General features: G+C 33.7%; 1 protein-coding gene across 6 annotated transcripts in view; it reads right to left on the bottom strand.

Annotated features, from left to right (window-relative positions):
- Positions 1–15388, bottom strand: part of LOC128244841 (tRNA-specific adenosine deaminase 1-like) — a 31852-nt gene that overhangs the window by 11978 nt on the left and 4486 nt on the right. For 5 of the 6 annotated variants that reach the window (XM_052962935.1, XM_052962936.1, XM_052962934.1 and 2 more), the window contains exons 2-7: positions 13847–14010; positions 11572–11652; positions 10822–10876; positions 7009–7136; positions 5933–6526; positions 3740–3833 (exon numbers count right to left, since the gene is read on the bottom strand). In XM_052962935.1, coding sequence (XP_052818895.1) covers positions 3740–3833; positions 5933–6526; positions 7009–7136; positions 10822–10876; positions 11572–11652; positions 13847–14003 — 1109 coding nt within the window. In that variant the 5' untranslated portion in view covers positions 14004–14010. The remainder of the gene's footprint in view (positions 1–3739; positions 3834–5932; positions 6527–7008; positions 7137–10821; positions 10877–11571; positions 11653–13846; positions 14011–15388) is intronic. The other variant, XM_052962941.1, reaches the window with a different exon arrangement.

Here is a 15388-nt window from a genome sequence, read left to right as displayed (position 1 = left end):
TAGTAACTTATTTGTCAAATAACCTATAAATAATGGAAAAAAATGATTTTTGGTCTGGAAAAAGCTGTCTCACTATGTCTGGATCTGATGGATTCAACAAGGAGTCTGATTGGTTCAGCATCAGGAGTATTCTCTTCAGACAACAGGAAGAAATATAATATGTTTCATATTGCAAAATATTAATTAAATATTTTAATGTCCTATTAAGTTGAATCCTTATACAGTATGTATGATTAACAGGCAATGTCTTTTTATTGTCCCTGCCAAGATTTCACAATAATATTATATTTGAAATCTTTATTTGTTATATGTGATATCCTCATTGTTTATTTTACAGTATACCCTGTCATGCTGTTGCAATTTAATATTGCCAATACATTTAAGGTTGTTGTTGTTGTTGTTGGTTGACTGAGTTATAGATTTGATTTGATAGCCAAGCTATTTGCCAGTGGAAGCTACATTTTGAACTGAAATTCCTTTCCAAAGCCCTTTCTGATGGAATTAATAACTTGTGTCCTTATACTTGACATTCAGAAAACGTAAAAGTCAATCAGTTTGCAATTACCACAACATAACAATTTCCTTGAGGACAGCTACAGAAAAATTATCACAGTAAAATGACTGCTTAAAACTAATTGTGGATGCTTTCAGGAATGACAGTGACATGGCATACAGGAAATGTTAAGAACAATCTAGCACACAGCTCATTTCCAGACAGACTGAGAGCCATTTCCACATCAGACCACCAGGTATTTGTACATAGAAGTCAAGCTGTGACTTTCATAAAGATCATGAATATGAAATGAAGTAAATAAGGACAATGAAGGTTCAAACAGAGCATATTTTGCTATGACAATACAGATGTCAAAACAAGAATAAATGTAACGAAAATGGTCAATTAAGTGACAATCAAGTTAATGTTTAAGGTATTCCACCCGTAGCCATGACATTTACTGTTGCTTAACTCTGTTCAATGTTGGATTTCATAGGCTCGCTACAGGGAATATCTGACCTCAAAATAATATGGCTTCATTTTTCTGCAAAATTATATTTTAGAATATACATTTTCAAAAATGTACACCCTTTCTACACAGATGCATTATAGCATGATACCAGAGGTATTACCTGTACAAAGAACGTGTTAAACTAGTCAATTAAACATGTTTTTTGACCATTGTAAACAAAGACCCACGAAATAACGTTGTTGTGGTCAAAGAAAGGAATGACACCATGCAAAACTCTTTCAAAGTGAAAGAAAGGAATGACACCATGCAAAACTCTTTCAAAGTGAAAGAAAGGAATGACACCATGCAAAACTCTTTCAAAGTGAAAGAAAGGAATGACACCATGCAAAACTCTTTCAAAGTGAAAGAAAGGAATGACACCATGCAAAACTCTTTCAAAGTGAAAGAAAGGAATGACACCATGCAAAACTCTTTCAAAGTGAAAGAAAGGAATGACACCATGCAAAACTCTTTCAAAGTGAAAGAAAGGAATGACACCATGCAAAACTCTTTCAAAGTGAAAGAAAGGAATGACGCCATGCAAAACTCTTTCAAAGTGAAAGAAAGGAATGACGCCATGCAAACCTGTTTCAAAGTGAAAGAAAGGAATGACACCATGCAAACCTGTTTCAAAGTGAAAGTAAGGAATGACACCATGCAAACCTGTTTCAAAGTGAAAGAAAGGAATGACGCCATGCAAAACTCTTTCAAAGTGAAAGAAAGGAATGACACCATGCAAACCTGTTTCAAAGTGAAAGAAAGGAATGACGCCATGCAAAACTCTTTCAAAGTGAAAGAAAGGAATGACACCATGCAAACCTGTTTCAAAGTGAAAGAAAGGAATGACGCCATGCAAACCTCTTTCAAAGTGAACGAAAGGAATGACACCATGCAAACCACTTTAAAGTACACCAGGCAGCATAAAATAAACTATTTTCTTTCTTTTAAATCACTTTTAAAATAATTAATACTTAAGTTTCTCAAATTTATCTTCAGGTAATGCGTGTTTAAAAAAAAGTTGCATTGATGATATTTAATTGTTTTTTATATTTGATAATATATTTACGGGGTATATATTCACAGACCAATTAAGCGCCATACAATTTGAAACTATATTATGACACAAAGTGACATGACTGTTTGATTTGAAATTGACAATAATAAAAAAATAATTTTTATAGGAGGTTGCAGGAAACTATCTATTTTTGATTTCAGACTTTAGAAAATGTGTTGTTGCAAAAAGTTATATAGTACTTTATGTGTCTTGAATGATTGTTTTGACAGTACATAAAAAGAACAAATATTTTTTGATTTATATGGAAAATGACACTCTTGAAGTATAAAAGACAGAATTATTTAATACAACAATTAGCCTTTTAGTTCAACTTGCATTTTACCAAAGATATTTCTTGATTATGAAATATGTCTATGAAATGGTCATAATAACCTACTATCGTGGTGTTGAATAAAGTATGTGTGCACTAATGAGTACACATAGCACCAGACAGAGGTTACAAAATTGTGTTCATTTTTAACACGGGTTGCTATATATTAAGTCTTTTTTAAAATCGCATAGGCAATTCTTTGGAATTTGCTTACATGATGTAAAAATAGACATGCTTTCCAAACAAACTTTGTAATTGTAATTCCTCACCTTTAGGGGTAGACTACCTTAAAGCCTTATCTTAGCATTATGTATTTAAATTATTTTGTTCTTTTATGAAACACATACTGTGCGTACATCAACTTCCCTGCCATGAACAGACCTTATAATAACCATGAATTGTGCGGATTTAAAGCAGCCAGTGTCATGACCATCCCTGCATTCCCCGGCATAAAGTATCATAAGCGTACACCATCCCAACATAAAGTTTCATAACCCCTTTACCATTCCAACATAATATTTCGTAATCATACACCATCCTGACATAAAGATTCCTAATCATAAATCTTCCCAACATTCTCGTCAATCCATATATAGTTGAATTGCTTTTTTTAATAAAAATTTCTGAGAAGTGAAAATATCTATACAATATTAGGCAAAAGAAATTTGATTTGCAAGTAAAACTTTCAATTAAATTTGTGACGTTCACTTCATAATTGATATTCATTACCTTACAATATTTTGCTTAACCCTCATTGATAAGACAGCCCCCATAGCCATAGGTCTTAATATCTTGTTCCAGTTTCTGGAAAATTCACGATAGTTAATTCGTCTCACTCACTTTCTATAAGCTTCAGTAATGTTGCGCTACGAAACAACACAAAGTGTACACATACAAACATTTTAGTGTATACATACAAGCATTTTGAGAATATATTTGTACATGTTAGAGAAAATATGATCATTCACAATGTGGCCATCTTATCAACCAAGGGTATGACAAAAATAGTTAGATAAAAAAAATTAGTTAATTGTTTAGTGATTGTTTTACATTAAATTGAAAGTTACATGTTTGCAATATCAAATCAACATTGCCACAATTGACCAATACAGCTATACCGGTAAGTTTCGAGATAAATACCATAACAACCTGTTGTTTTAAATATCCATTCTAAATTTGATTGTACAATTCATGTGCTGCAAGTTTGCCACTGCCACTTTATTTTCATTTTAAAATTTAAGAGACAGCAAGACATAAATCTTGGGCTGAAAATCCATCATGAACAATGTTCTTATCCAATCAGATTTCAATACATGTGTAAACAATGTCAATTGTTTCTGGGGTGTTTACCTGAAAGCGGCAGTTGCATGGTAGTCGGTCCCTGGCTGTAAGGCATCCTGGGCCCCACCAGGCAAACACTTGGCTCCAGTACGATAAATGTCACCTACACACAGACAAAAATGCATGATTACATCCTAATAATGTAATGAATAATGTTATAAATATAAATATGTGCACTGTAGACTTTTCAATTGTGGAAAAGATGTGGTTATTTTAAGTTTTCTTATGTTATTGGTAAATTCTATGTAAATCTAAAATATAAACAAACTTGGCCAATGTTGAAAAAGGTATATAATTCTCCTAACCCCTGATGATATTAATGATGTATAAATAAATCCTATGAATGGATACTATTGTCATCTAAACTAGACTTTTAAGTGACCTTTTTCCAAGTACTGCTAAATAAAATCAAGAATTTGAGCAATCTCGAAAAGCATTTTCCCAGTGCAGGGCGTGTGCTTATGCTAGGTTTGACAAGTGATACCAGAAACTAGGCAAACTAATTATGAGCAGTGTTAGGCTTTCAACCAAGCTGCAACATCATCGACAACGCAAACATGACGGCAACTGTAATTACCATAATTATTCACTACTAAAGTCGAGCTAGAAATTATTATAATAAAAAATCATATCCATTTTCTTTTATAAACAACTTAATTGATAATTACCCTATGTGAAATGTAAGCTTTAAACATACTGTTGATATTTTCATTAATAATTTAAACCTATTTATAAATGAATAATATAACATTTATCATAATGAAGGAGAAATAAAAATTATCCTCCAACAAACTTGACTTTACAGCTTATATAAGCAACATTATTACAGAGATGTAGGGTTATATGTATTCTAATAAAATAATGGAAAAAACTAAAATAAGAACTTGCGGAACGCACCATACAGGAATCACAGGACAAAATCAATTTAGCAAGGATGTTATATCAGTTTTGTGAGCAGCGCTAATAGAAACGTCACAAGTTCTAGAAATATGTAGCAATAAAACCATGGTTTAATTAGCAGCTGAGACAGACCAAGACGTTTATAGACTGGGAAATAGAAGGTTTGTAGCTTACAAAATTAGCCACCATTTTCTCAATTCTTCCATCAATGCCAGTTGACTGACAAACCAGAAAACATACCAATCCTCACAAATTCTCAGGATGTGAAAGGCCTACAGATCTATCCCTGATTTCTGCTTTGAAGTCGGTGAATTATAGGCATTATGGAAGTTGATTTTTTCTGTCATAGAAGCATCTAATTAGAGCTGTGTTTAGGCATCAGAGATGATGTCTAGATGTCTAATGCGATAAGAGAACATCAAGGATAGCATGCTATCACTGAAAATAGCTAAAAATACACTGCTCAAGTGCTGTAAGAGCTGTTAGAATTGATTGTCAAATGAACAGATGGTTTTGACTAATAGCATTGGTATGTGACAGATATGTTTACTAGAACCTTACGTATAACTATGAACTATGAATGAACATGACTTTTAATGGTTTCCACTTTTAGACATACTGGGGTGTTGAAGTACATATTATTCCTTAAGATCATATTTTTTTATTTTGCATGTAATGTAATTGACATGTAAAAATAAACTAGAATTCTGTGAGTAAGTTGCATTCCCTAGTCATGAAGGCTTCCTGAAGAACGTGTTATTACTAAAGTATGTAATTATGCATGTAATGTTCTTACATGCAAAAATAAAGTAGTTTTCCATGAATCAAGTGGCGCCTGTAGAGACAGTCCATTACTTTTCTAGTACGGTAAAGGTCATAATGACCTTACCTTTTCATCTATTGACCCCAATAAATCTTTTTTAGGTCATCAGCTGACCATGACCAATGTGTATGCTAAGTTTGAAGACTCTACACCAAGTCATTCAAAGGTTATTCATTGGAAAAAAATGCATTTTTTTTTTTACTTAATTTCACCACAACCTTGACCTTTGATCAATTGACCCCAAATCAATAGGGGTTAATTGATCGTGATCAATGTGCATGCCAAGTTTGAAGACACTACACCAAGTAGTTCCCAGTTATTGGCGGAAATGAAAGTGTGGTGCCTCCACCATCAACACAGATGCCAGGCAAAGGAATCCCTATTTGTCAGCCATACATCGAAGGCAACACAAAAATGATGTTCTTCTGTTATAAAACTTGGTTAAACATAAAAATACTCAAACCCTATTTTCTGCTAACCTTTGACAGGAGTTTTGTGCAGTTTTTGTCGTTTTATTGCATCTGCATCCACATCCTCCACCAGCCTTTTCCTCTTGTCCTCCTTATTTTCAGTGTCCTGTGATGATTTGACTTCTTCAGCTTTATCAGTTTTCACACCGCTACCACACTGGTCAGACAGACAGTCATTTTTTGTGCCGATATCCTGATGTTCATGCATGATCTCTACACTTGTTCCACATTTATTACTACTGTCTGCACAACCTCTGATGAGTTTATCATCAGGTTTAACTGTTACTTCACTTATCTCATTATCAGCTCCATTTTCACAATTAATGTTTAAGGACTGCCCCTGTGTCGTGCAACCAATCTTTTCTGGCAACTCTTTTTCGAACACAACTGAAACATTTTGAACATGTGACGCATCATTACCACCATGTATACTACACATAGGAACTGCCTTTGTTCTCCCTCCAGATCCAGTTTTACTATCCACCTCTTTAAAACAGCTCCCCCTACTATCAAGTTGAAGGTCTCCATCTTTGACTGTCACCAATTCCCCTGGACTCTCACACTCGGAACCAGACTGTTTAGGAAATATAGAAGCATCTCCACCTACAAAATCACGACATACAGCTGTAAAATTTTCATTTATTTTAAAACTCTAATAGCTATCACAGGGGTGTTTACTACCAATCCCCATTAGGATTAAATGATGTGTGTTACACTGATCGAAAGGAACTTATATTGATAATGTCAACTACAGTCGAAATCTGTTGGCTCAATACCCAAGGGACCAGCCAAAATACTTTGTTTCTCGCGAATATCCGGCCTAGTGGGAATGCTTACAAAGATTAAAACATAATGGGTCCTTTACATTCAGCAGTTTGTGCCAACGAACTGCATCGAGCAAAGCCATATGATATTGAGCAAACAGGTTTAGACTGTATGTACTAATCAAACTCTGTTAAAACCTGTCGTTACACAATCAATTAGCTAGGGACGCATCAATGTCAAAACAGGACTAAGCTTAAAGGTTAAAAAACTTTTAAACTTTATCTTGTCTAAAAAAGTATTCTGTGAAAGTGTATAGTTACATGGAGTGAGTGAAGTGTACATGTGGAAAGTTACTCCTTGTTTGAGCCCACAACGGTTGTGGTCAGCCATTTCAAGCACCTCACTGGCCCCTGTCCTGTACAGCCTCCCGAGCTCCACATACAGGTACCTGTAACAGACCATGTATACCGTGAGAAGGGTGTGGTATTATTGCAAAGAATTTTCATCATTATTTCTCTCTAAACCATCTTTTTCCATGTTTAAAACAGGATAATAATGACCACTGTGATAAGTTTTTGTCATTGACTCTCTGGCCATTATTCTTGATCGCTTTCGCAATTTTGACAACCAAGTATAAGAAAACAAAAAGTGTGATCACACACGATTTTATACTATTAAAAAATCATCATTATGTGTCACATTTCATAACACATCAAGAATCTGGTTGTCAGCAGTTATTTAAATGCATTTACAGTTTGGCATAAATAACATAGCAAAACTATTGAAATTCCACCGATAAATAACGATAAGTATCATTTTTGCTCTGTATGGCAATATATCGATAATATTGCATAACCCTAACATTAAGGTAAGGCATGACTGAGTGACCCCCGTTTAAACCCTACCGATATGTATGTTCAGATAGGGCAAAATGTGAAATATAAACATTCTGGCCTGTCGATTACATACACAAACTGTTACCAAACTGTGACATTAAATCAATGCTGAATACATGTGATTGACAACCAGCAAACCTCATCATATACATCAGTGGCTGCCATTTTCTTAAATTACCCCAATGGAATAGATAAATCTTAACATTAACAAGAACTATCACAAGAATGTAATAAAAATACCACAGAATATGCCTTATTAGTACACAAGAATACAGTTAGATTAGTATAGCAAAACATATGCATGAACATTAGAGAAAGAAGTTCCTTACAGTTTCCAACAGTACTGTTAGAAAATAAATATGAAATGCATGTTTTAAACTAGACGCCAAAAGGTGACATGTCGAGTTCATTGAAAGAGCCTTTGACACAGACATAATGTTCTTCCATGCAATTGCAAGACAGAATAACATGGAGTTAAACAATAAGAGTGCTCTAGAAACTATGACTCAGCATGGTGAACCTCCATGGCAAGTTTTATTAAAATCCTATAATGCATGGTCAAGATACAGACAAGGATCATTTCAACCTGTGACCTCTTACCTTGACCATGACCTCTAAGGTACAGACCTAGGTCTTATGCATAACACGCCACCTCATCATGGAAAACCTTCATGGCCAAAAAAATGTATATGTACTGTGTGTCTTCTTCCTGCATTGACATGCACCTGATAATATTGGACTACCAGTCAAAAATGCACAAAAATGCTGCGTACAAACAAGAGGCATAGCTTGATAATCATTAAAGCCAGAGTTATGGGCCTTGCTATACAATGTACATGTGTGTTTTGTAAATGGTTTTAAGTTAAAGCCACAGCTGTTTTTGTTTGCATTAGGCCGATGCCAGCACAGAACTAGAATAACTCAACTTGCTTTATATCAGTTTTTTTTTTTCAGCTCAATGATTCAACTGATGGTCAAGGAAAAGTAGATATTTATTTATAATTAATAACATTAAATTTTTATATGTGATTTTGAGTGATCTCTGTTTGATCGGCAATAACAACAAAATAATGAACTCAAATTATCAGCAACCGTGTAAAAAAAAGTGCATAATAAAGGCAGTATCAGCATAATTCAAATATGTAAATGTAATCAATTATAGAAGCCGAGGAGAAATCTCAGCAGGAGATTAGCCTGGATTCTCCTTTTGTCGGATTCTCCACAAAACGCATTCATCCATCACAGATAGAAGTTTTCAAATAAACAATTTCCGAGATGTCAAATGAGGTCCAAGGACTCCTACCAGTAATATTCGCAGAATCCATCAAGCGATGATAAACCTGTTTGTATCAATTATTTCCTGTTTTAGACCATAGTCTGTCTTCCAGATTTACCATGATCAAATCAAAACGTTCATCTAAAAGGCAATAATGTTTTTCTGCCCTGGCTGCAATGATCAACCTCGATACATTCATCATCCACAACAAATCAATAGCCATCAATGAATATGTCAGTCTCAATGTATCACTACTGAGATACAATTCCAGTAAAAATGATCTATCAAGTGAAAATTACTTTTTAGTTCCAAATGAATGAAGTTAATTATTTCAGTTCAGTTGCAAAAAAACAATTGTTGAGAAAGGCAATACATATCCTTATACTATATGATTTAAATATTAGATATTACATCAAAATTGTAAAGAAATGAGTAAAAAAGAAAATATTCTTAAACAGAGAAAAAAATGTCACGAGTCTTTGCAAATAATCCTTGTTTGTTTGGATAAATTGCAAATACAAACATTCTGCAAAACAAGAATATCGCTGGAAGTGTATGATGCTCTCCATACGCCCACTCTCATTGAATACAATGTAAAAATTGTTGTAGCATTATTATACACAAGCTGGAAAAAATCATAACATGGAAAGATATAAAAAGGTTTGAGAACTGATTTTTAAAGTAAATTTCAAGAATTGAAATAAAAAAGCAGTATCTAAAGTTCACAAATATCCAAGATATGTCCCGAACAAAGTCTGATTTTCAAAACCTATGAAATAAGAGGAGTTTCAGGGAAATCACTAGAAAAATGCATGGCAGGATTATGGTTTATTGGTAATGCTCTTCCTCTTATTCAAGTTATTGCCATCTATTTATGTTTCAAGTTTCATTCCAATCCATTCAGTATTTTCCAAGACAAGGCCCGGCCAAACACCAATCGTGAAAAAATGTTTAAGGGGAGATAACTTAATTAGTATGCATGACTTGAATGCAATGCACTATCTCTCAATTTTCCTAGCAAGGGTGTGCAAGCACCAATTATGAAAAAAATGGTTAAGGGGGGTAAGTTAATACATATGCATGATATGATTATGGTTTCCATGCACTGCACTTCCTCTCATTGCCATATATCTACATACCTAGTTTTATTTCAATGCCATCAGTAGTTTTTAAGCTATGACCTGGACAAGCACCATTTACGAAAAAATGGTTAAGGGGAGATAAGTAAATAAATATGCATGATAGGATAATGGTGTTTAGTGCGCTGCACTACCTCTCATTGCCATCTATCTATAAACCAAGTTTTATTTCAATCCCATCAGTAGTTTTTCTCCGGTCAAGGCAGTGATGGACGGACAAAGCAGCAACTATATGCTCTCCCTTCAAGGAGCATAAAAAACATATTTTCATGGCTTGAATGCAAAAAGTGCTAATCATAAATAGTAATAAAACTGTGTTACTGAAAGCTTGCAACTCGCGATTTTATTTTCATAAAAGTTGAAAAATTGTCGCGGAAGTCATTGACTTTCAACTGCATTGATAATGTGATTGGGATAAAACAGACGGCAATACTGCAAGTGCTTGTGTTCAATTTGAAACAGGTTGAATACTGGTACATCATTATGGCTAAAATCTTCAAACAAGAGCTTTGTTGTTTATAATTAATTCAACATTTTACAGAAAAAAAGCTCTATTTAGACCAAAGTGTTTGTTATGCTATTGAAAAATGAACTATTTTAAGCTTGAATTTGCAAAAAAAAATTCAAATAAGTATAATATATGCCAGTTGCAGTTTGGTCTTAACAGTTAGTAAAACACCTCAATTTCAAAAAAGGTTAAAAAATAATGTAGCCAACATAAAATCTGAGTGAATCCTTAATAAGCACATGCTGCTAGGAAAGAGAAAATAAAAAACCCCCATAACAATCAAGTTGAAATAATACTGTCTAGACATGCCATACCTGAGAAAGGCCCTCCTAGCCAGAACCTCAGCATGGCTGTCATTGATGATGTCTCCTGGAAAATAGAATATAAGTTTCATTTTCACCCTTAATAAATGTTCAAGTATGAAAGTCATAACTGTTTCTTATTTTCCATTGCAAAACACAACGACAACTTAAATGTAGACAGTTTCAAATAATGATAAAGTACGTTTTTGTTTGTTAAACAAGAACTACATTACTGCAGTACAAGCATCTTCATCATCATCATCATCATCATCATCATCAGCAGCAGCAGCAGCAGCAGCAGCAGCACCAGCAATAACAACTTTTACAGCTATATTAATAATCCACATTAAATATAACGAAGCATACAGGTTTCATGTACCTCCTGTAAAAAAAGCAAGGGGCAAGCTAGCTAATCAATGACGAGTATTTGGCTTGCTTGGGAATAGGGAGCTTGCCTGTCTGTCTTCAAATTTCATTTATTAACAAATATAATCAACTCTTATTTTTACAGTTTCATCATGAGATCAAAATGATTCAAATTTTTAGTGACATCATCTTTAAAACATTATTTCAAGTGTGAATGAATTGTAGGCATATAAAATGTGTCCATAGAGATGAAATCATGAATATTGTGAAATCAACAAAGGACACTTTTTCCATCAAAAGGAGAGTACATGTATGTTTTGGGGAAAACAAAAATGTTAACAAAATATATACAACATTAATAGGATAAATGTACATTTAAAAAAAAGAAGAGATTACCAGACTTGCTCATTTTTGATGCAGGGAGACACTTGGACCCTGTCCCCAAGGACACAACCTTCAGGTTGGCTGGAGGTTCACCTGTGTGAATGTACAAAAAAAAATACTGTTCCTCCAAACACAGCATTTTCTGAGATTTTATTTTTCTTATGTTATATTCAAAGTACAGAAAAGTAGGATTAATTTAAGAATAGTTTTCCTGTGCAAGGAAAGTGACAAGGGTCACTCTTGCTGTACCAGAAATTTCATATGGCTAACATTAGCCATTTGGGAGGTATTACTAAAAAGTTGTTCTGAATTTCACCATTTTTACGCGTTATGCTGTATTACTTCAAAAAAGTACAATTTGAAAGCGGAATTAAACATATTTCCTTGAAAGTCTCAATACCTAAGTTGGTATGTGCTACTAGAAAATAAATATACTGTCACAAGTTGGTAAGGGTTAATTAAGGTTTTTATCCCAAAATAACCAACAGTAGTTGTGACAAGCATCATAGCTATTTCATATGCCTGAAAAATATAGAAAACATCAATCCCAGAAATCCCATTGAAAATGCTTCACCAAACTCAGTTAAAATTACTGTTGTCAGAAATGCCTTACTCATTGTGGTAATGTATGTGGTATTCTAACTGTTTGGCATGTGGTAACTAATTTCTTTTTACAAAAAATGTGAAAGTGAAGAATCTGTAGTGTCCGTAACCAAAGGGGCCACTAGACCTCTATTCATGTGGATTCATTATTGTGCTATTGTGGTCTGGGGGCATGCCCTTCCGGAACATTTTAAAAACCATGGTGCAATCTGGTGAATTCTGGGTGTTCTGAGGTGTTTTATTTAGTAATGGAAAATGAACAGTTTTAGGACCATGTAGTCAACTATGCATATTGCAACTTTGGCTGATTGTTTTTTGTCAGAATCATGTGGATTCAGCTGCGTTGTCGCGTTTAGGCAGCTACGCACATGAACCATGTTATAATAACTTGAAATATATGAATAATACTCTTGTTTCCTTTTTAAACCAGCTAAAATGCATGTATATACTAAATAGGCAGAATTCCAATGCGATAGGATATTTGGATGTTACAATTTTGAAGTTATATATGATAACTTCATGTGTGGTGGAATTTGGATGGTGGAATTTATGATTAAATTTTTCCTTGCATTTCTGAAACAAAATCTTCATAGAAGAGTATCATAATTGAAATGGTTTCATCTGGACAAATGTGCAACATTAAGAAAGTAGAAAATGAATAGAAGAAAGCTCCAGTTATACTTAGATATGTTGACAGTTTCTGATATGTTGCCGGACTTGCCCAGTAACAGAGTTGTATCCATAACCAATATTATGTCTTTTTTATTTGCTACCCTTTTCTTTTATTGAATATGAAATGAAACAGCTTGGAGACTGTGAGTCTTACTGAAAGATTCAAAGAAAAGGAAAAATGAGAGGCTACCAGAAATCAGTTTTTCAAGCAACAATGTACAGACAGTTTAAACCCCACAAACCCTTAATAGAAAAGTTGCTGTCATTAAAACTCTCTTACAGAATCTCCATCAACATCCAAAGTACTATCAAAGAAATAAGTTATTGTATCACCAGCCTGTAAGAAAACACTTAAAGTTCCAGATCAAATTTACAATCAGTGCAAAAAAGCGTCTCTAAAGATGAAAGAAGATAAAAGATACATTCATACAGCATTGTCTATGAATCAATACTGAAGAAATAATAAAATATACACTGTACAATCACTTCAATGTATCTAACAAAACAAGCAATGTCAGAGTTGAGTGGTAAAAAAGAGGACAGAGAAGGCAAGATCTACTACAATAAGCCAGGGTTTAAAGGATGCAATCGTTTCTCTTGAGAAGTGCCATGTTAACAGTGAAAATCAAAAAACCATACTGGTGTAAAAGAAACTCTTCAGAAACATGAGATGACTATGACATTGTAAGAAGCCTACAAATTGTATAAAATCAGAACCCCATGTCACAAAATAGGATTGACATTCCTTACCGAGCTGTAACCTGTAAATGTCAGAAAAGTGTCAGAGACAAGTCATGCAAGTGCTTGAAGTGCTGTTATTTAGCTTTGAAAGTAGAAGCAACAACAAACATGAAAAATGTATTAAAGAAAAACTTAAGTGATGTTTGTTATGTTTTTAAGTTATGGTAGCTATACAAACCTAACTGATCATCATCCATTGATACAAAAGTTAGGACCTGTGATATAACTTTTAAACTTATATAAATACATATGACCACATATGAATGTTTACCGTTTTCTGTTGCCATGACAATGCCGGCCAGCAGTGTCCATTCCTTTCCAACCATTGGTTTCCCTCGTCTTGGCAGTTTGGCATACTTCTCCAGACAGAGCCCTGCAACGGCTTCTGCAAACTTATGATCAGGAGTTGACACTGTGTCTGCACTCATCCCAATGCTGCAAGTTGAATCTCGTTACAGAATTTACAATTGTGTACTTAATGTGATCAAGATTGTTTCAACAGATGTTTGGACCAAGTTCAAAGAAGATTGGCTAAAAAAATATTTTATTTTGTGATTTTTAAAATGTATTTAGGTCAATTAATGGTTATTCATTCACTCTATAAAGCCCTAATTAAGCAATTCATTTTAGGATATTTTTCATACAAATGATAACTTGTCTTCAAATGGATCTTTTAAATTGAAAAACTTATGTTTTACTCTGAATTTTTTTCGAATTGCACAAGGTTGCACCATATTTCTTCAAGCAGGTTTTTAGTAATCTTTTTCAGTCACTCACACATATTCATCAATCCATCTGAGGTCTAATAAATTTTGATAGTTTGATGACATTGGTTCTGGGTACAGTAAAAAATGCAAACTATAGGACCTTTATTTTGTGATGGATGCATGCATTAAACAAATGAAGCTGCAGTCAATGCGTGATAATGATGTTAAATATCATATATAACATAGAATTAGCATTTTTTTTGTTATTTTGAGAGTAAGCCAGTTAGCACTAAATCCTCTCGCAAAAGTAGTGCATAATAAAGCTAAAGTTGAACGCGTCAGTCAGGAACATTTTTTGAGATTATTTTTTTTAACGATTACAATTTTCTACAGGTGTTTATTGGTAAAGTTCACTGCCATTTCAGTGGATTTTAGTGAGTATGTCTGGCACATATAAAATCATTATCAAATTAAGCATACTGGTACATGATGAATTTAATCTAGTCTAAAATAATAGACGTGTTATACGGATTCTTCCAATCCCTAATGTCTACAGTAAACGGGTTTGTGCAAAACCCGGGGGTGTTTGAAAAAAATTGAAATTGTATTAAGTGAAGTATTTTATGGATGAAATAGATAATAAAGGTTTATATTCATATTTTACCATGGCAGTGCAAAGCTATTTTGCACAAAACAAGCATTTAATGCAGTTTTTACCTTGACGGGTTTTTCTTCATTTCATTCGGTCAAAACATAACGATATGTAACGTGCCGGGGCTTACTTTCAAATGGTTATATATAAGATTTTCCTCTTTGGCTACTTTGCCAAAATAATTTGCACTAATGATTATTTAAAATGATTGGATCGTGAAAATAATTATCGTTCAATCAATGATAAATCAACAAAGATTGGAATATTTACAGTTTTCATAGACGCACATATTAAATTATCTAACTTTTCCTATATCCCTAGCTTTTCACTTAAAAACTGTACTTAATAGTATTATGTCAATGTATGGTAAGGACTTTTGAGTTTACTTTCATTACTTCTATTGTTAAGGAGGCGCTTTTCTATTTAATACTCTCTGGTTCACAGTTTATACCAT

Source organism: Mya arenaria, chromosome 8 (assembly GCF_026914265.1).
Source record: "Mya arenaria isolate MELC-2E11 chromosome 8, ASM2691426v1".
Lineage (NCBI taxonomy): Eukaryota > Metazoa > Mollusca > Bivalvia > Myida > Myidae > Mya > Mya arenaria.
This window is presented reverse-complemented; position numbering and strand designations above follow the sequence as displayed.